Source organism: Epinephelus fuscoguttatus, linkage group LG3 (assembly GCF_011397635.1).
Source record: "Epinephelus fuscoguttatus linkage group LG3, E.fuscoguttatus.final_Chr_v1".
NCBI lineage: Eukaryota > Metazoa > Chordata > Actinopteri > Perciformes > Serranidae > Epinephelus > Epinephelus fuscoguttatus.
Window position 1 is genome coordinate 28,809,226 of NC_064754.1, and position 22,202 is coordinate 28,831,427.

The 22,202-nt window shown below is 40.4% G+C and overlaps 1 protein-coding gene across 1 annotated transcript; it reads left to right on the forward strand.

Annotated features, from left to right (window-relative positions):
• Positions 1 to 264: 264 nt before the first annotated feature.
• On the forward strand, positions 265 to 16,262 carry gaa2 (alpha glucosidase 2). Its single transcript, XM_049571564.1, has 21 exons — positions 265 to 429; positions 1,587 to 1,698; positions 3,244 to 3,819; positions 4,012 to 4,157; positions 4,726 to 4,891; positions 5,341 to 5,437; positions 5,995 to 6,114; positions 7,239 to 7,357; positions 7,450 to 7,581; positions 7,662 to 7,772; positions 8,109 to 8,222; positions 8,313 to 8,397; positions 8,500 to 8,617; positions 10,064 to 10,197; positions 10,990 to 11,141; positions 11,274 to 11,422; positions 11,500 to 11,641; positions 11,750 to 11,848; positions 11,989 to 12,153; positions 13,289 to 13,435; positions 14,169 to 16,262. Exons 2-21 carry the CDS (start codon positions 1,606 to 1,608, stop codon positions 14,232 to 14,234), a joined length of 2,931 nt encoding a protein of 976 aa, XP_049427521.1. The 5' UTR covers positions 265 to 429; positions 1,587 to 1,605; the 3' UTR covers positions 14,235 to 16,262.
• The last annotated feature ends 5,940 nt before the right edge of the window (positions 16,263 to 22,202 follow it).

The window sequence follows — 22,202 nt, forward strand, 5'->3', positions numbered from 1 at the left end:
GTGCTTCTTTTTTTTTGATGACAGAAGACTGTTGATTTACAAGTTTTAGAAAACCCTGAGCTGCTCCTGAAGGCAGCACCGTGGCAAGGACATATTTCTCCTTAACTCTTTATTTAACAAAATAAAAAATGAAGAAGAAGAAGAACAAGACAACATGACAGGTGAAGTATTATCAGTCTTTATATTTTAAAACGTTGTCGACATGAGCACATTAAATGACATTTTAAGTTTACAGAAAGGCTGTCAAACGGAAGTTGTATAAATTACGATGTACAGTGAACGTGACATGAAGATAAACAGACGCGCACGATGCAGACAGTTGAGGTTCTCAACGTTACGGATTATTTAGCTAAAGATACATTAATTTAGACGGAAAGCTGCTGTGTAAACTATATTTTTCTGTGTATGTAAGACTCAAGGGATATCCAGGTAAGTGCTGCTGATGTTAACGCCCTTGTCACGTTAGCTCGCGTTAGCTTCAAGTTACACTGCCGTTAAAGTTAGCTAACACTGATAAACGTTGTAATGCCACAGTAACGTACCACTGTGTCAGGCTCGAGGCAGCAGTTAATGTCCCCTCACTGCTATAACCTTATTATTTTGACAGGCTGAACTGTATTTTATTAAATCGTCAAATGTCTGCGGTGAACTTTGACATTCACATGATTTAGTAACGCAGGGCTAGCTGTAGTTAGCTAAGTATAACATAATGCTCCTCGGACAGTGTTCATCATGCCATATCAGTATGGGCCCTCGTCATACCTCGACCTTGAGACATTATACCAAGGCATTGCTAGGTTTTATTTAAAAGTATAGCTATATAAACACGATATGTTCTCATGTGTACCCTCGAGATGAAGGTAAACAGTCTACAGTACAAGATGCAGCTTGACTTTAATGTACAGTTATGATCGTTAAACAAATTAAACATAGAAATTATAGTAATTTATGACGGTGTAATGGCACATTTATGGGAGCCTTTTTCCCCAGCTTAAATGCTAAGTGTGTGTGTGTGTGTGTGTGTGTGTGTGTGTGTGTGTGTTGACTAATGACCCCATAGATATACTCATCTTTAGTCCCTGACTTTTAAAAATCCATTAAAGCAATGGCAGAAGATGTTTTCAGATCTTTTACTTAAGTAAAACCAGTAACAGCACAGTGTAGAAATATGCTGTTACAAGTTAAAAGTCCTAACATAACTTAAATATATAATTGTCAAATAAATAAAGTGGAGCAGAAGTATATGTAGCAGAAAATGGAAATATTCAAGAAAAGTATATGTACCTCAAAACTGCACTTAAGTACAGTACTTCAGTAATTTTATTTAGTTAAATTCCATCACTGCATTGTAGTTCCCGTAATTTTTGTCTTAAGCATCCATCTGCTCTCTGTTAGCCTGCATCGTTCGTCTCTGATAGTGCTAAAGCGAAATCGTCAAACTTAACTGTCAAATCAATTTCACTCCAGCGGTTCTTATGCACACTTCTCCCACCAGCTCCAATTATCAGGAAATGAGATTTTCCACCCAACTGAATTTTGTGTGCTGTCTCTGTTTCTGTCTCTCACATGTTCAACCGCTCACTTAGACAAGCATACACTGTCAGGATGGTGTCGTACAAGCGGCTGAACCCTGAAGATGTTCAGTTTTCCAATGCAGCTTTGTCAGAAGAGCCTCGTCCTGTCCATGAAGAAGTCCCAGTGAGTTCATGTGTTTATGTAGACCGCTTCCTCTGGCTTGAACCTTCTGCAGTCAGATTTAAAGTGCAAATTGTTGGTCTTTTTCTGTAGATTTAAATAATTGATGTCGAGAGTTCATGCTCTTTATTTGGGCAGCCAATGTTATAAATCTAGCCATGCTAGTCTAATTATTTCATTGTTTGATAGTTGTAGTTTGATTTTCTTAAGAGCTAATGAATAGTTTTCTCAGTCCCAGCCTCTCAGCTGTGAGGATTTGTTGCCTTTTGTTTGAGTTGTGATTAGATAGATAGATAGATAGATAGATAGATAGATAGATAGACTTTATTTAATCCCCAGGAGGAATTTAAAATGTCCTCAGCAGCAGGGGCAAGAATGACAAAAGACACAAATCACAAGAACACAGCACACATACTTGCATAAGAAAAATCCTAAAAGTACATGAGATCACAAGGTGTGAATAAAAGGTATAAAAGGGTGTATAAAAACAGTACAATAAATATCTTTGTAGAAAAGGAAGAATGGTTCAAAGTGCATATGAGTTTGATCAGAGGGAGGAGTTGTTCAGTTGTATTGCTGTGGGTATGAATGATTTTTTGTAGCGCTCTTTTGAACAGTGGGGGAGTCTGTATCTGGTGCTGAATGTGCTCTTAGGAAACAAAATGATTGTTGGTTTTGGACTAAACAAGTGATAAGTGATAATGAAAACAATTTTTAGTTGGAGCCCTTCAGTCTGTCTCTGTAATGGCTTGAGACAGCTCTAGGTTGTTTTGAGGGTGCCACTTTAGATTGTTTCAGGAGTTTGTGTTTCCCATTTTTTATGTTTTAGTCTGTAACACTGCTGCCTGTTTTGGACACTGTTGAAGATGATATTTTTATTTTAAAGTAGAACTTTGGTATTTATCAACTTGAATCTTATTTCCCAACGTTTTTGTGTCTACCTGACTTGTGGGAACAATTTTTGAATTGGTCCAGTTTTGAGAGAGCGCTGCAGCCAGCAGCAGTGAAACAGTCTACAGTGTAATGAGAAGTCTCATTCTGAAATCTCTTGAGCGGTGACTTATTACATGAGTGAGAGTTGGAGAGATGAGTGCCATTAATAGTTTGGTTTTTTTTGAGTACAGAAAGCATATCTTAACCTTATCTGAAAGTTTTCAGTGTTGTGGCTGAATATTTAGCAGACTTTGACAACGTAAAAAAAAAGTCTGCAAGATTTACGAACAAGTCGTCTCCTTCAGCGAGACTTGGACACAAGACCGAGCAGAACAAGCAAAAGGTATAGAAAAAAAATGTCAGTCTCAAAATAACAACCTGAGCCTGATAGTTGCAAAAACAAGCACTCTCAATGGCGGCACAAAAACATGGGAAAATACTGTATGGTCTAGGTCGAAAAATACTGGAATTGCCCTTTAATGAGGCTTTCCTGGTTAAATTAAAAAAAAAAAACCATGGTAGCTCTCAAGGATCAGCAGTTTTTTACAGTACAAAAAAATAGTTTCTCTTGATTGCTTTTGTGTGTCTTATTTGATTTCCTTGTTGTGTTTTAAGGTGCCGGAGCCAGAGGAAGCCTCCTTGCTTCCACAGAGGCCGGCATGCTCTGTCACCACAGGTTTCCTTGTGATTGGCTGCCTGTTGCTGCTCCTCTGTGGAGGCTGGCTACTGGGTACCATGTTCTGGTTGCACCGACCGTCCACGCAGCAGCCACATAGACCCCCGTCACCGGCCCCTGCACAAACACCAGACTCTCGAGTAGAGACACTAGTAAACGACACTGTGGCTGCTTCCCGCCGGGAGGCTTGCAGTTTAATCCCTGAGGCGTGGAGGTTTGACTGCTACCCTGAAAGAGAGGTGGTTGTGACCCGAGAGTTGTGTGAGGCAAGAAACTGTTGCTTTATCCCTGCATCCTCCCCCTCGTCCTCTGCCACTCGCCCATCAGGGAGAAATGGTATCCCTTGGTGTTTCTATCCCCAGGATTTCCCCTCTTACTCGCTTGTGTCAATAAACGACACAGTGCTGGGACAGAAAGGTACACTCGTAAGGGAGGTGAAGACCTACTACCCAGCAGATATTCTCTCTCTAGAGGTGGAGATACGTTATGAGACAGACACACGGCTACGAGTCAGGGTGAGTGACACCCATCATTCATGTAAGCAAACAACAAATTTATTGCCTAATACGATCAGTGCCAACCCTTTTTTATTCAACCAGGTGGGTGTAAAGCAGTCGTAACTGTTCATAGGTCAGCTGATAAAGTTTTAATTACACACCACTATAAATTCTCTGGTCTGTTTGTTTTTGTCACGTTTCTTAATCTAGATTACAGACCCCTCCAGTTCACGATTTGAGGTTCCAATCTCTGTTCCCGCTGCCACCAAGAAGGCCAAAAGTCCAGCCTACAAAGTAGAGCTTTCAAAGGAGCCATTTGGGCTCATTGTGAAGAGGAGCTCCACAGGTGCAGTGCTGTAAGTCTGACTTGAATACGCTATTTTAGGATGGGTAAAGAAGGTGTGATGATCACAATCTAACCTCTATAGTATACTAGAAACTCTTAAAGGAATACTTTACCCACATCATTTGTCTTTCAATTACTCACAAAATGTTAGGTTGAATTCTCCGAGAAAACTTTGTTTTTCTTGCATGCCCCGACAGTGAACAGAGAATCCAAAAAGGCAAACATTCCTCATGAATTGAAATAAAAGGGGGCTGCGCTTAACAGCAGCAAAACTATATCAAAACATTTGTTCACAAACTCTCACACAACTCGGGCAGTATAATCCCAGTCTCATTTATCCAGCTGTATGGTCAGTACTTCAGGAATATTTGCCTTTTTTGGATTCTCCAGTCACTGTAGAGGCATGCAAGAAAATTCACTCTAACACGTGGTGAGCACTTGATATACAAATGGTAATTTCTGCGGGTGAAGTATTTTTTTTTTTAAGGCACATCCAGTTGTGAAAATAATCCACTGTATCTTGTTATGTAATAATTAATGTTATAATACTGTGTCTCCTTTCAACGGTTTCCTTTCAGTCTGAACACCACAGCGGCTCCTCTCTTCTATGCGGATCAGTTTCTCCAGTTATCCACCACCCTGCCCAGTCAGTTCATTTATGGGCTGGGTGAGCACCGCTCCACTTTCCTGCACGATGTCCACTGGAACACACTCACCATGTGGGCCAGAGATGTGCCTCCTATGGTATGACGATACCTGTTATGGTCTCAAACATTTTAGACACAAATGTTTAAAACAATAGCAGACATTTAAATGTTAGTAGGAAAAGTATAAGTATTATTTATAACATTAATGTGTTCCAGTAAGCCATGATGGTGTGAGAGTGAGTCAGCATGAAAGATAGAGCTTTTTCACAGAAGACATTTTGACATGTCTTGGCACGAAAAGCACGGGTTTATTTAATAGAAGCAATGATGGCTGTATTCCACCTAAGAGAGGTCTTGTTGTGCATGCTGGCTCACTGGAATAGCTTCCTGGGACACTTAATGGAACTGAGCCATCATATATTAAACCGATGTTTTTCCTTCTGTGACATTCAGGATCTTTCTACTTAGGATTACATCTTTATTGAATGTGCAATTCATCTTTGTACAAATAAGATAAACGAAAATGTGTTCCTCTCTACGATGTAGGAACAAACAAACTTATATGGAGCTCATCCATTTTACCTGGCGATGGAGGACAGAGGGAACGCACACGGCGTCTTCCTGCTGAACAGCAATGCAATGGGTCAGTCTGCTAGACGCCAGATACTTCCACTTAAGGTTTCACTACGTGCAGTCATACACATTAGCAGCTGATTGTTAAAGTCACACAGCTGTTCATATGACACCATTAAGCAACTTTATAAAAAACAGAAGTCCTTAAATGGCAGTTTGTGCAGTTTCACAGAAGCGTGACTGCAGTGTCAGGAAATATGAATTTTCTAGTGTTATGTATAGAGGTCATTTAGAGGTCACGCTGTATTTCATTAGTATTCCTAATGGAGATACTGAGTGCTGCTTACTGAACGGTTGAATAGGTTTGTAAATGTAGATAATGTTTAATTTTATTGGTTTCCCTTCGTCATCATGAGAGATGTTACAGAGCAGGGATAATCAGCCACTTACTTAAAAATATTTACATAGCTGTACATGTATTCTTAGTCACTCATTATATCCTCTGTACTTTCTTTATTTGCTCGCTAGCTTTGTAGGCGTGCTCTCAGTGGTCCCTAATTAAAGCTCACTGTGAAGAATTAACTTCCAATTAACAAATGTTCATCCTTAGTTTTTCTGTTTCTTCAGATGTGATCCTCCAGCCCGCCCCGGCGCTCACCTGGCGTACTATTGGAGGAATCCTTGATTTTTATGTTTTCCTTGGTCCTGACCCTGCTGCAGTGATTGAACAGTATGTGGAAGTCATAGGTCAGTAGGAGTTTGTGGGGGTGAAGTCACGTGGGAATGTTGTGTACAGTAGCTATATGATGATAGCACATTCCTGTCTTACAGACTACTTTTCTGAGTTGCATTTTGCAGCTGTTACTCACTTAAAAAGAGAGTTTCAGTCACTCTGGAGGCTGAACAGTTGCTACAATCCATTATTTGATTTTGTATCAAACATGGATGAATAAAATAAACACTAAAAGAAATGCTCTAGTGCAGTGGTTCCCAACTGGTCCAACCACAGGGTCTAGATTAGTCATTAGTTCGAGGTCCACATAGTTTAATACATTTATTGTCTTATGAGCTTTGTCCATGTCATTGAGCCAGTTTGCTGTCTGTCAAGTAGCTGTAGGTCAGTCACTCACTCTACAGCACAAAATGGCACTTCAAAATAAAAGCTCTGTGCTGGAAATTCACTGTACTTTAAAATAAAGTGTCTCACCCACTTTTGGACCTCAACCCACCAGTTGGGAATCACTGCTCTAGGGTTCACAGACACAAACAGCTTCAGGTTGCTTAAAGGGATAGTTCGGATCTTTTGAAGTGGGGTTGTATGAGTTCCTTATTCATAGTCACTGTATTACCTACAGTAGGTGTCAGTCTGCATGCCCCTAGTTTAGAGAAGCAGGCAAGAGTACCACCAAGTTAATGTTATGTTTAGAATATTTTCACTGCTTTACCTTTCTGTCAGACAGTGATTTCTGACAGGGAACTGAAGCCATTATTTACAACGCTCTCTTGAAAGCCAGACTTCACTGGCTACCCTACTCAAGTATGACACTGATCCACAGAGAAAAGTAAAAATACTCTACATACCTTTGCTGTTTAGGTTTGTCCTTATGGTCTTTACTTTATGGGTCTGGCTTCTGCTGAGTTTGCATGTTCTCTCTGTGTCAGTGTAGGTTTTCTCCGGGTACTCCGGCTTCCTCCCACAGTCCAAAGACATACAGGTTAATTGGTGACTCTAAATTGTCTGTAGGTGTAAATGTGAGCATGAATGGTTGTCTGTCTCTATGTGTCAGCCCTGTGATAGTCTTATTTCCTGCATTTGTTACTGACGATTTCCTCATTCCTTTCCCTCTCTTCATCCCTCCATGTTTTTACAGGCTACCCAGCGATGCCCATCTACTGGGCTTTAGGCTACCACCTCTGTCGCTGGGGTTACAACACCAGCGACTCTGCCTGGGAGGTTGTCAAGAGCTTGAGGAATTATGGGATACCCCAGGTAAAGTTGACCCATTTTGATTGTGTGTCTGTTTGTATTTTTTTCTTCATTTTTATGTGAAATAAATGATTTAAACGTTGATTTGTTCACAGGATGTCCAGTGGAATGATATTGACTACATGGACCAATTTATGGACTTCACTTATGACTCAGCAAAGTTCGCCACACTGCCTGATCTAGTCAAGGACCTGCACGCCCATGACCAGCGCTACGTCATAATCCTGGTACGCAGGAGTTTGCTTTTAAATGTTTGTGTTGTGTCTGCTTTGGCTTGCTTGTATGACAGTTGTGTCTCTACCTGCAGGACCCAGGTATCAGCAGCTCTCAGCCTGAGGGCTCATACTGGCCGTATGATGAAGGGCTGAGGAGGGATGTTTTTATTAAAGATGCGGAAGGAAAAACACTTATTGGGAAGGTGAGACCCAGTGATGATATTTCATGAATGGGATTATTCCAGGACACAATTACTACCCTCCACTCTGTATTCTGCTGTCAGTAGTAAATGTTGAGGGTGTATTAGGATTAAAATTTTCAGGGCGTCGGTGGCTCAGTGGCAGAGCAGGCACCCCATGTACAAGGCTGTTGCCGCAGTGGCCCGGGTTCGAATCCAGCCTGTGGCCCTTTGCTGCATGTCCCCCTTCTCTCTCTCCCACCCCACCCTTACCTGTCCTGTACAATAAAGGCAAAATGCTCTAAAAAATATCTTAAAAAAAAGAAAGAAAGAAAGAAAATTCTCTGTCCCTCCCTCCAGGTGTGGCCTGGTCTGACGGCATATCCTGATTTCTCTGATGATGTGACTCATGAATGGTGGTACGACAACCTTAAGAGGTTCCATGAGAAGGTGCCATTTGATGGACTATGGATTGTAAGTGCTGAAATGGGAGATACTATTAAAGTAATTGGTCTCCTCAGGTCATGATGTCTTCACCCTGACTTTTGCCTCATTTGTCTTTAGGACATGAACGAGCCGTCAAATTTCCTGGATGGGTCCACCAAGGGCTGTCCATCAAACAGTCTTGAAAATCCCCCTTACACACCCGGTGGGAAATCTCAAGAACAAATCACACAACAAACGTAACGTACACACAATTTAAGAGTACATGTGATTGTCAAAATGTAAATTTGTGTCTCTTTCCTTTCAGGAGTACTCGGAGGTTTGCTGAGAGGCAAAACTGTGTGTGCCACTGCACAGCAAAAACAGTCCATACACTATAACATGCACAGCCTCTATGGACTTATGGAAGCTAAGGCATCTGCAAGGTCAAGACCTATAACACACACACACACACACACACACAACAAAGATACAATGCTGAACACTGCTGCCTCTGCACCAGCAACAATTGTGGCCAGAAGAATTATGTTCTCAGGTTGTCAGTTCATCCTGTTTTCATGAACGCAAAATCCCAAGAATGCCTAGAGGGAATTTCTTCAAATTTGGCACACAATACGTCCACTTGAACTCAAGGATGAACTCATTAGAATTTGGTGGTCAAAGGTTAAGTTCAATGTGAGCTCACAAAATACGTTTTTGGCCATAACTCAAGATATCATATGCTGATTATGATAAAATTTCACACAAATGTCTAAGAGGATAAAATGATGACATTTTATATCAAAAAGGTCAAAGGTCAGCTTCACTGTGGCATTATAATGTTCTGCAAAAACACTTTTCTGAACACAATTAGCGTCATAGCTCAGGAAGAGCGGGGGAGACATTTGGTCAGTATCTGAATTGGTGACTCTTATCTTTGGTGTTCACCTTGACACTGTGCTGATTGTACAGATCTCCGTGTTGAAGATGTGTGAAGCATCCATGTTTTAGAATATGTAGCTTCTTCGCAGTAACATAGATATGTTAGATAACATACGTGTTTCTCACTGGATATTTTAATCACTAGAATCATACGTCGGTATAGTGATAACTTCCATTGCAGCACAAAAATGTACTTAATCCCTTAGTCCTCACCACATATATGAATCTAGACAGACATTGATGTAACTGCAACTTGAGTAGTTGTGCCCTTACCTTAAATCTGCCTGTTCGCTGTCTTTTATTTATTTATTCATTTATTTAACAGCGACAGTGCACAGCCACTTAGCTGCACCAGAGTTAGCTATAAGCTCATTTTTATCTGTAGTCCCTGGGTAGGAAACAAAGAATAATTTCTCTGCTAAACCACACTATTATTTAAAAAACACAATTACAAAATATAACATATTCGTGACACAACGGCTTCAGGAATAACAGTAGCAAGACAACACAACATCAAGTCATCTCAACAACAACAACAACAACAACAGCAACAACAATACAGCACTAAGACACCACAACAACAATAATAAAACTACAGCATTAAGATATAAGTAGATTTCATAATGTTAGATCAAGTGTTTGAGTTCATGTGTGATGGGTTCATGATTGGGTTGAAACCAAAAAAGCTGTTGCACTGTCTTATCTCACTTGGTACTGAGTTCCAATAGTTTTTAACTCTTAACAGATAAAACTGATCTACCAAACTCAGTAGATCTGAGCTGTACTGCACAGTCGCCTTTGTTGGTCGTCCTAGATGTCCTCCCAGTGTCTGAGCACAGTTGTATGAACTCTTCTAATGGAAGAGCAGCTAGATCATTAATCACTTTGTACACTAGACGAGCATCAGCAAGGCTGATTTTTTTTTTCTTGTCATGTGTCCTATTTTCCAGTGCTCTGAAGCGGATCTTGGCAAAGAGACCTTTTGTAATCTCTCGCTCCACCTTCCCCAGTCAGGGGATGTATTCAGGTCACTGGCTGGGAGACAACAGGAGCCAGTGGAAAGACCTGTACACTTCTATAGCAGGTTAGACACATACATTACACATACACAGAAGCAGACTGAATAAATAACTGCTAGCCATGTTTTAACTTTCAAATGAATAAAACAGAAATTTGGTGGAATAGAGAAAACATCTTACTTTGTGTTGTCTCTGCCAATTGTTCTCACACACACATACAGTTTTATGTTCTGCTTTATTCTGATATTAACATTTCACTGTTCCAACCTTGATCTGGCCATTTAAAAACAAATCAACAAAAGTCCTCTTTAATCATGAGCACCACAACTTATTTTTCATAGATCAGGTCAAAACAGAGCAAGAGCACAAAAACAGGACTCTAAATGAATGCTGACACTGCTCTGTGTCTCTGTGTGTGTTATCATGTTTGCCAAAGTGGCCAAAATGAATGAATGCAGCCTTGAGTGATAGCCATGTTGTTCAACAAATGCAAACTAGTCAGCAATTTGGAATATATTTATAGGATTTTATGACACACTAACGTTGTATTTTAACTGCTAATTTGAAGGTTGTGCGTTTCTAAAGATCTGTATTATAGTTTCATGAGGTACTTACACAAGTTTTATTGCACACACTACTCTGTACTTACTCTGTCGACTACAGCACAATGAGGAAGAAGAGTAACACCCACACTGGTGTATTATTTTTAGATTTCCTAGAATTGTGTTTTAAGTCGTCCATTTAATATTTCATTAATGGTTCTCTGTCATTTTAGTGTTCCTTTAATATTGACCTTTTCCAAATCTCTCCTTTCCATGTTATCTTGACGTTGCCCAATTCTCTTTTGTCTCCTTTAGGTATGTTGACCTTTAACCTTCTGGGCATCCCGTTGGTGGGAGCAGATATCTGTGGCTTCAGCGAGGAGCCGCAGGAGGAACTGTGTGTCCGCTGGACGCAGCTGGGAGCTTTCTATCCCTTTACACGAAACCACAACGCCATCGACATGAAGGTAAAATCTTACGGTCACGGCTCCAACGTCACAAAGCACAGTGGGTAAAAATACTCAGGAGCCAGTCTGTCCTTCACTCCTTTTTAGGATGTTACTTTTTTCTTTAACTGTTTTCTTTTCTTTAATTTACAGTCTCAAGACCCAACAGCATTCAGCCCTCAGGCTCGTACAGCCATGAAGCAGGCTCTGCTGCTGCGTTATTCTCTCTTCCCCGTCCTCTACACTCTCTTCCATCATGCACATGTACACGGACACACTGTCGCACGGCCGATGATGTTTGAGTAAGTGTTTGATTGTTATTATGTCTGGATCAGGAAGATGTTTGCCTTACTGTATCTAACTTCCATGCACTCCAAAGGTTCCCAGAAGATGTAAAAACCTATGGAATTGACAAACAGTTCCTGTGGGGGAAGAGTTTATTGGTGACACCAGTATTGGATCCTGGAGTCACCTATGTGGATGGTTACTTCCCAGAGGGTCTGTGGTATGACTACTACACGGTAAGACCCACACTCACACTATCAGTATTCAGCACAGTGCATTGTGAGTTGTGAACAGTGTGGTGTGAATAGTGTACTTATGGCCACATGGGGTTCTCTACTCCTCAGGGTGACTCTCTGCGCAGCAAGGGCGAAGACGTTCAACTCCAAGCACCCCTAGATAAGATCAACCTGCATTTGCGTGAGGGCTCTGTTATTCCAACACAGGTAAAAAGGATTTTTGACTCAAATTACATTATTTTGTTTTGGTTTTTTTCCAGGCTGATTCCGAATTTCCTCACCTTACAGGCTCTTGTTCAATGTACGATTTCACATTTGTTTTTCTCTCTCCATGTTTATCTGTACAGGCCCCCAACCTGACCCTGTGGGTAAGCAGCGGTCAGCCTCTCCATCTGGTCTCAGCTCTCTCTGACGATGGCTCTGCCAGTGGAGATCTGTTCTGGGATGACGGAGAGACCATTGACACCTACGAGAACAATCTGTACGCCTACATCATCTTCAACGTCTCACAGGTGCTCACACTCAGCTATTTTTTTTTTTGCCTTACAAGCAAACAAAACCCACCCTTAGTGTCACTACCACTTCCTCATCCCACCCTGCATTATCTGATTCAGTCTGTGATTACCCACATTTCTCTGCCCGTTTTAAAACCCTCACAAACTGTGTCTGAACTTGTGTGATATAGCTCAAGGTTATGTGTGTAGATGAAGAGAAACTTACTTAACCAAAACATACTTTGTAGCAGCAATGCATGCTGGTCTAATGAGGCTTAATTCTCATCCTCTACAGTGAAGCCCATCAATGCCCATTTCTTTGCTATAATATTGCCTGTCTAGAGAGAAGCTTTTAGGTTCTGACATTTGATGTTAAAATAATTGAAAATGGTTAATCTTTAAAGTATTTTTGCGACACTCACTCATAATTTCATATCAAGCACATTGTATGTAATTGGCCAATAGCAGTAAAAGACTGGGCAGGAATTTAAAGCTCCAGTTTTAATGTTTTGGCCACTTGTTTTGGGGCAGCTGAACATGCTGTCAACAGAACATATACTGTATGTGATCATCCTCTCAAGTAGTTGTAACAAATGTGTTAGCCAACAGCCACCTCAAGCACATATTAATGCAGCATTAGCATTCATTTTGATTGGTTTCTTTGAACATCAGATCCAATTTTTACTCACTTTTACCTCTGATCTGGTCCCTACCAACTCCTGAGGGAAATATCTGGCTCTGTAGCAGCTAATTGTCAGCTAGTTGCTATCTTTATCTGTCTTCTGTGTGGTGTTGGGCAGATAATGTACAGTTGGTTTATCAGGGCTTTCTTGAAATGAAAACAGCTGGGGTTCAAAATGGGGTTGATGAGAGCGGTGACACTGAATCAGAACAGTTAAAGCTGTGGGATGTAAAACCAAAACAACTACCAGAAAGAGGCTAAATGCTCCACAGAGCTGGGGGAGCTGCAGTCAGGTGGTACTTCTCTGTAGGTTCATCACTATGAGTAGCCCCTTTCACATTACATATAGTCATTTGACTGATATTAATACACAAATATGGATTTGTGCAGCTTTAATGTCTAGTTTTGAGGAAATACTCATTAAAACATGTTGCGATGTAACTTACCCCCATCCATCTGCTTATTTTGTAGAATGTGATGACATCACAGGTGCTCCATAGCAACGTGGAGGCCACTTACATCACAGTCGAGACGGCCTCCTTCTATGGTGTGAAGCAACCGCCAAGCAGAGTGCTGGTGAACTCCCAAGATGCAGCGTTCACCTACAGAACCAACCAGGTGAGGTCATGCTGAACGGACAGACACAGAAAATGGGAAACTACTGTTGTGCTTAATGTTTATCATGAGTCACTTAAGTATAATGAGGTTGGCTTAAGTGGATTTGGCCTCTTAAATAATGTGGTCTTGCAATTAATTAAGCATAAGATGAAGTTAGTGTTGTTAGTTTTATTTGCTGTAGGGATCTTTTTGTTTATCAGCTGTCACTGTTCAGCTGTAGCTTTGTTTATTTCACCTTTATGCATCAGCGAGGTTTTAAGTATTAGTATCATTTAAAAAAAAAAAAGTAGCAATACCAGACTATAGAAATACTCGATTACAAGTGAAAGTCCTGCATTCAAAACTGCACTTAAGGAAAGGTACACAGAGGATAGGCAACAAAGTGCACATAAAGTATGAAAAGTAAAAGCACTCATTATGTAGAATGGTCCATGTCAGTGCTACGCTGTGTAATCACATTACTGTATCATTATTGTTCACACATGTAAGCAATACCTAAATATTCTAAATTTAACTGCTTCATATGTTTTTTGACAGCTAATCTAACACAATGCAATATATTGTGTAATCACAAAGAGTCTGCATTTTTAATGTAAATCTTTTTTTTTTCTTTCTTAAAATTAAAAGCAGATCTAGTGTGAAGGCTTTATAGTGGCTCCTCAGATTATCATGTTTTTATTTTATCAGAATGAAGAAACTCTTAACGCTGAAGCGATGTGTTTTCTCTCTGCAGGTGTTAACAGTTGCAGATCTTGGTCTCAACCTCAGTCAGAACTTCACCATCAGCTGGCTGTACTGAATCAGACACTCTTCAATCGTTGGTTTTATTTTCTGTTTGCTGTCGAAGTCACAAGCTGCCACAAAGTGCAGTCTGTGAGCGTTAGGACAGTGATGTTTTGGCTCTGTACGCCAGAACATTAAAGGGAACACTAACTGAGGTTTAAGTGCTAAACTTCACATTTGTAACAGGTGAACAGCAGGGCTGGGGATCGGTACTCAGTAACATCGAATAATATTAGTAATATCGACTGAAATAACCTAGTGTCAAGTTGTATCAAAACCTACAATCAAATGATACCTGCATTCGATCCTTCTTGTACCCAGATCTAGAAAAAAAATGACATCTGATATAAAAAAGATGTGTAAAATGTGGAAGGATAATTTCAAACGAGGTACTCTGTTGGTATCTGTATCACTTTAAGGGTGTTGGTATTGGTACTGGTTTTATAATTTTTTTAAACCATTCTCAGCTCTAGTGGACAGTGTAGGACTCGTAGACCTTTTTGTTTGAGTGGGCTCTGCATAAAAAAAGTGCTACAATTCCAAATAGTTCACCTGATGTGTTTGCAAACACTCAAATTAAAGCTGAGAGTTTGCACTTTAACCTCAAAGTCATTGTTTCATTTCACAGCTAATGTGCTGGAGTACAGAGACAAAACAATCTGTCCATCTGTCCGAAAAGATGAACAGATAAACAAGTACTGGAGTGAGTGAGGTCAAGTTAGTGTTAATTATATTTACAGTGTGGCGTTTCAAACAATGGATAAAAAACCCCATGAAGGCTTTTTAGACAATACACAACCACTGGCCTACAGTAGTCTGGACACTGCTTTAATTTTCTGTGTGGAAAATCTAATTTAATGGCTGATAACTTATCACTGTACTGTCATCTGATTCACACAAACATCGTGGCAGTTTCATCTTTAGTTCAGTTCGTAGATCAAATCTGCATTTTTTTTTTTAAATTCTCTTTAGCAGAAAGATTCTGTGCAATAAGTGAAAGAGGATGATCTTCCTTTTTAATCTTGAGTCTGAATATAGTTGATTTAATATGTTGTTTGTGCTTAAATGCTGTTTACAGCCTAATTTTGCACTAAATAGTGCTGCAGTATTATAAAGGTAGATACAGGTGCCTTATGATTCCTGTTTGTGTGTTTGGGAGCTTCTCTGGGTTTGTTCCAGATGATCCTTTGTTCAGCTTTATATTGTAAGCCTGTTTTCAATGCTGATGACCATAGTACGGCTATGCACGTTGATTACTTTAATGCATAACTATGGTATACTAGACCAGCCATACGTGTCGTGCAATCATTTCACTGTGAACTGTCTGGTTGTCTGACACCTCTAAAGGCAGAACGCCACTAAAACCTGAAGCTAGATACTTTTCTGGAGCTGGTTGAGGGAAGTTTCCAAGATCAGCAAGGTTCATTCTGCTTAAATTTGACCTTGATGCTGTGAAAAATTTTGATTTGAATTTATAGCCTTTCTCACAGATAACTGTGACAAGCTTGCACCTTCTCAAAGCAAATCGTCGATGCATGTGTGCTGTAAAGCAGACTACCCGAACATTTGTCAGCATGTAAAGACATCGAAACAGAGTATATTTTACTGTCATTTGTGTTAAAGTATCTCAAATTGTGACTAAAAATTTGCTGTATTTTATCATGAAGCCTTGTGTTGCAATTTTTGTGTAACTGCTTTAATTGAATTGTATGAACAATGTGAAAACTACTGGAGTGCTACTGGATCTTTTTTCTGTTTAATGACGGGCATCTTCTGGGGCAACAAAACAAAGAATTGCGTTGACCTGGATGTGTTGTCACCTTAAAGATATACTAAGCAGGATTGGGGGTTATTGTTTGTAAAGGCGGTCAGTGAAAGTAAAAGCTAACCCCAAATCAATCTCTTTTGGACTTTTGCATCACTTATTGCCTTATTTTTGTGTCGTGTCTCTTGGATGCCTGCTGCTTACGGTCTGGAAAATCCTTAAAAGTATATCTTTAAAGATTCAAGGCAAAGAAAACTCATGTTGTTTTTTTTTTTTTTTGAGTTAATAATAATGCATTTTATTTATAGGCGCCTTTTGAGAGCACTCAAGGACACCTTACAAGACACGGTTAAAAAAAACAAGCAGCAATGTGTCCATAGATCATAAAATCAAACAATTCCGTAATATACAATAAAAGTTAAAAATAAAATGGGGGTGTCAGTGGCTTAGTGGATAGAGCAGGCGCACCATGTACAGTACAAGGCTGTTGCCGCAGTGGCCCGGGTTTGACTCCAGCCAGTGGCCCTTTGCTGCATGTCTCTCCCAAAAATGCCCTAAAAAATATCTTAAAAAAAAAGTTAATAAAATGACTAGACAAATAAATATTAGGTATAAGAATCGTCATTATAAAATCATTTAATTCATTCCATTTTCTGCGAAATCTATAAATTTGTGCCTGTTGCTATTGACAGATTTTATTTCAATACATTTAATACATAAATCTGCATTTATTTTGCTCTTGCCTGCATTTGTATCTGAACCTGAGGTGTTGGAGCACATGCGCCACTAGAGGACACAATTTCTCAATGCTTTGAGGATGATTGTTGTTATCATTCCTCATACCAGATTGTGTTCTTTCCCCAAAGGCTGCAAAAGATGGGATATTTATCAGATTTTATTGCTGAAAAAGAACAAATCCTCTTCCCTCTCTATATGGCTCTGATGAAAGCATCCTTGAACGAGGTATTTAATTCACAACAGGTCCAAAGTGCTTAGTAACCAAGAGCATGGGGTTAAACTACAGTCAGTTTTACCATAATATTGAAATATGGCCATCTTATCTTATAATACCTATTGTTCTAGAGTGAATTGCAGCTGCAAGATGTGTGGTTAGTGTTCACCTTATCTATTTTACTGCAGTTACTAAGGTTAAAGTCCTGGTCTGCGTCGGCTCAAATGAACAGACATGTCCAGTGTTAATATAAATAAATGTCTCAAATATTCTTCCTGTTGTTTTCACAGCATCAGCGATTCTAATGCCTCTTTTTCATCACATCCTCTTTCAGTGATTAGCCTTTATGTGAGGGCTGAACTAATTTAGCTTGTCTCTTGAACATTGCATAATGAATGCCTCACATGTGTTGCCATCCATAGAAACTAACCAGAAAACAAGCTGTGAACTCTGAAAGAAGCACTGAAGCTACGCCAAGACTTTGACTGGATCTCATGAGTCATGACACTAAACAAGTATTTGATTGTCCCAAACACACACACGCACACACACACACACACCAGCTCCAGTAAGTGAAAGCAAACAACTTGTCCCATATCCCCCCTCTGATAGCAGGGCTGAATTATCCTCCACCACTGATAGACTTGCGATAGATAGACATGCTTTTATTGGCTCTGTGCAAACGTTCACAGGCTAACTGTTTCCAGATGGCAGTTTGTGGAGGGCACATATATCATTCAGAGGAGGGGGAGGAGAGAGCACGGAGAGAGAGCAACGGGGGTCTGTCAAAAGCATTCTGCTCTACTGACGAGGGCATTTCCTGTCTGGATTTGGGAGGATTAAGTATTTGTGCGTGGGGGGTGTTTGTATGGTCGGCATGTGGAGAGAGGGACAAAGTACAGGACTTCACTGGACTGTAAAGGGATTCTGTACATGTTTGATTTGAGCAACCGTGTTCCTAATGCACATGTGGGAGGAATGGAAATGTATAAAAGCAAAGAGTGATTTAGTGTCAGGGTTTCCATGTTGACCAATCCATTGTTGCCAGATAGTGTTTCAGTCTGAACATGAGTCCTGTTTATTGCATAATTCATACAGGAAGCTGCAAAGTGTGCTTCAGAAAACAAAACAATGCCAGTTACATGTTGTAAAATGAAGTGGGTTTAATTTGATTTAATTTGTGAGATGTTTATTGCGCAAGAGAGTCTTGGGGGTCATAAAAAGGCTAAAAGCAGCCTCATTGTTACTTTCCCTTTCTGTCCATCTGGGTTTATTTTTTAACACGAGTGAGTCTCAAACTTGTGCACAACACAAACTACAGCTCTTTTAATGTACAAGGATCAAGGTTTGTTACAGCTTGGAGGGGTGGGGGCATATGAAACGGGGTTTTGGGGTCCTCCGCAAGAAAAGTTTGAGCATCACACACAATTTCCTGCATTCTAGGGGATTTTTGTGCACCAATTTGTGCATTTTCTGCATCAATTTCTGGTGTAAATGTCTAGGTTTGTTGATGTCCTCTGCTACGTTTATGTCTTTATGGTGCACATGTTTGAAATATTGAGGGGGGCATGTCCCCTGTGTCCCTCCGAAAGCTCCACCTACATATATGTATATGTGTGCATGTTTACTCCTCATTATTCACTTATATTCTTTCCACCAAGACCAACAGTGTTGAAGCCTAAGTTATTTTTGGCAAGCCCTCACTTCTTTGAGGATAATTTAGGACTAGATTTGTTGTTAGAGTTAGATTTCTGTAATGATTAAGTGAAGTCGAATTATGCATGGACAGTCAAAACTGTTCATAAGGAAAACAACAGATTGTTCAGTTGGTGCTCATGATTTTGTATTTGGCCTCCACACTTACACCTTTGTCAGAGGTGCGGTGAGGTCTGCTGCTCGCTGACATGCCCTGTGTAACAACCAGCCAAATATTTACCCCCTTATCAGATATACTTTTCTTACTTTTCCTTTCCATTTGCTCTCTTCTGTTTGGTTAAAGGAAGCTGCCTCTGTGTGTGTGTGTGTGTGTGTGTGTGTGTGTGTGTGTGTGTGTGTGTGTGTGTGTGTGTGAGCTATGTAAACAAAACATTTTAATCACTGTCCTCTTGTTACAGAATCCAGTTCTGTTTTGAAAGTCCTGTAAATTTCCCTCCACTGTCAGATTATCTTGATAATCTGAAGCTTTTATTCATCATTGATGGTTTAAGGCCCAAACTTTAGCTTCTGGCAGACAACTAACATGTGTCATGATGGTCATTTGATGAGTGTAAATATAGATAAAAACAGTTTGACCCCTGACATAGAGAGGGAAACGATGTGTCAAATCATGGTGACTAATATGTAATTTAAAGACGTCACTGTCAAAACATCTAGGGACAAGTTCATGTAAATCATCATTAATAAAATTGTTAAACGAGAGAAAAAACAGGAGTATATGTCTCCTACATGGCTGCACAAGCTTCCAGTACTTAATTTTAATAACAAAATTTCCACAAGTTTAAATTTGCATCTAAATTTTGCATAAAACCACAAACGTGAAAAGTGAAACTGAAAATCACCGCCTTCCTCTGGCCAACCCAACAGTGTTGTCACAGTGCACTTCTGTATCACTGCAGCAAGGTCCAAATTTCAAGCACCAGAGATGCATTTTAAAGTGAATCAAACTCACTTTTAAGCAGCATTAATTGACTTATTATTTTCTTTTAAAGATATGTTTTTGGGCATTTAGCCTTTAATGGATAGAACAGCCAAGTGTGAAGGGGGGAGAGAGAGAGAGACGGGATGACATGCAGCAAAGGGCCATAGGCTGGACTCGAACCCTGGCCTTTGCGGCAACAGCCTTGTATATGGGGTGCCTGCTCTACCACTAAGCCACCAACGCCCCATTAATTGACTTATTTGGCCACCTGGGGGCAGCAAACGAAACTGTAAAGGATCACTTGTAAGTTGTTGTGTCCACACACCCCCTTAGAAAAATATCTTACAGGCTCTTTAGCAGCTAAATGCTCCACTATATTCACCAGCTGTGCTTTGTGTGTGCTGTGTGGTGCTGAGCAGGTAGTGTACAGTGGCTTTATCAGACTTTTATTGTTGAAAACTGTAGCAGAGTTTATAAGAGAGAACGTGAAAGATGCTAAAAAGCTCTGTAAAGTTTAGGTGAACTGCAAAAGTGGGTGATAATTTCCATCACTATGAGTTATCCCTTCCACCTACACAGAGTAATATACGCTCACCGGCCACTTTATTAGATGCACCTGTTTAACTGTTTGTTAATGCAAATAGCTAATCAGCCAATCACATAGCAGCAACTCAGTGCATGTAGACATGGTCAAGACAACCTTCTGAAGTTCACACCGAGCATCACAACGGAGAAGAACGGTGATTTAAGTGACTCTGAACGTGGCATGGTTGTTGGTGCCAGACAGGCTGGTCTGAGTGAGCAGCGGTTCTCTGGGTGAAAATGCCTTGTTGATGCCAGAGGTCAGAGGAGAATGGCCAGACTGGTTCAAGATGATAGAAAGGCAACAGTAACTCAAATAACCACTGGTTACAACCAAGGTCTGCAGAAGACCATCTCTGAACCAACAACACGTCCAACCTTGAAGCAGATGGGCTACAGCAGCAGCAGCAGAAGTCCACAGCAGGTGCCACTCCTGTCAGCTAACAACAGGAAACTGAGGCTGCAGTTCCCACAGGCTCACCAAAACTGGACAATAAAGATTGGAAAAAGAGAGAGTCTTGATTTCTGCTGCGACATTCAGATGGTAGGGTCAGAATTTGGTGTAAACAACATGAAAGCATGGATCCATCCTGCCTTGTATCAACGGTTCAGGCTGGTGGTGGTGGTGTAATGGTGTGGGGGATATTTTCTTGGCACACTTTGGGCCCCTTAGTACCAACTGAGCATGGTTTAAACATCACAGCCTACCTGAGTATTGTTGCTGACGGTGTCCATCCCTTTATGACCACAGTGTACCCATCTTCTGATGGCTACTTCCAGCAGGATAACGCACCATGTCACAAAGCTCAAATCATCTCAAACTGGTTTCTTGAACATGACAATGAGTTCACTGTACTCCAATGGCCTTGAGTGTTGAGTGTTTGATTAGTGAAATCTTGATCGGTGCAGCAAAGAGAAAGAAAAACATTTTAGGGGATATTGAAATATTTATCGAATTTTCTTAAAATTTGAGGAAGTGGAAAAAACTTCATTGATGATGTCTGACAGACAGCTTATGGTGTTTCATAAATGGACACATGTTGCTGCTATCAGCACCAATAACTAACTTGTTTCTTTTTCCCTCTGTCCTTTCTACCAGATTTAATTGTAATCTGCAGACCAGTCAGATTAGAAACAGACAAAAAACCCAGAATCAAACATTAACCTGCAGTGGAGAGGGTGAACCAAAGTATAGAAAGTCCTTGCAAGTCTGAATCAGCCAAACAATGCGGGCACATGGCAGGAGTTTTCCCTGTAGAAGACCTTTCTGACAGAAATCTATTCACTTTAACCCTAACCACAACTTTTTCTTTAACCTTAACCAATAGACTGTCAGGCTTTCTGGTAGAAAGCCCTCCAGGTAAATGTCTCCTAACTGCATAGTGCTGCTCTGCTTGTGTGCATGTGTGCAGGTGTCAGATGAACAGATACTACCCGCCTCCATCAACACACCCAGAGGACAGGCAGGGACAGGCTGACTTGAACAAGCAACAACCAGTCCTGGTTAACTGGTTTCACAGTTTATCCTCCATTTATAGCTCCATATTTCAACCCTTAAATACATATTACAGGTTCCTTACAGCAACTTCTTATTTGGAAGGTGACTCAACAGGGGGGAGTGGGACATGACTCTTAGTTTAGTTTCTGGGTGGGTTCTTGGGGAGTTTATGTGACATAATTACACCTGGTGGGGTTTTTAGAGGGAGATGACTGTGATGTTGTTTGTGAGATATCTTTAGCATGAATGTGCCAAAAAAAGAGAAAGTGAAAGAGTTTCCAGCGGGATTTAAGGGTATTTCTGTCAGTCTGGAGAATTGTCTCCTGCAGCAGATAAAATGAGGAGAACATATAATTTAGCAGTCAAGTGAAACAATATTTAAGATGTAAAACAAATTACAGTAATTTGGACTCATAAACTCATATCTCTAAATTGTTATCTATGGCCCTGTGATAAGTCTGTATGAGTAGGTTATACACACACACACACACACACACACACACACTGACAGGGTTAACAGAAACACAAAAGGCGGACTGAACTCCACCC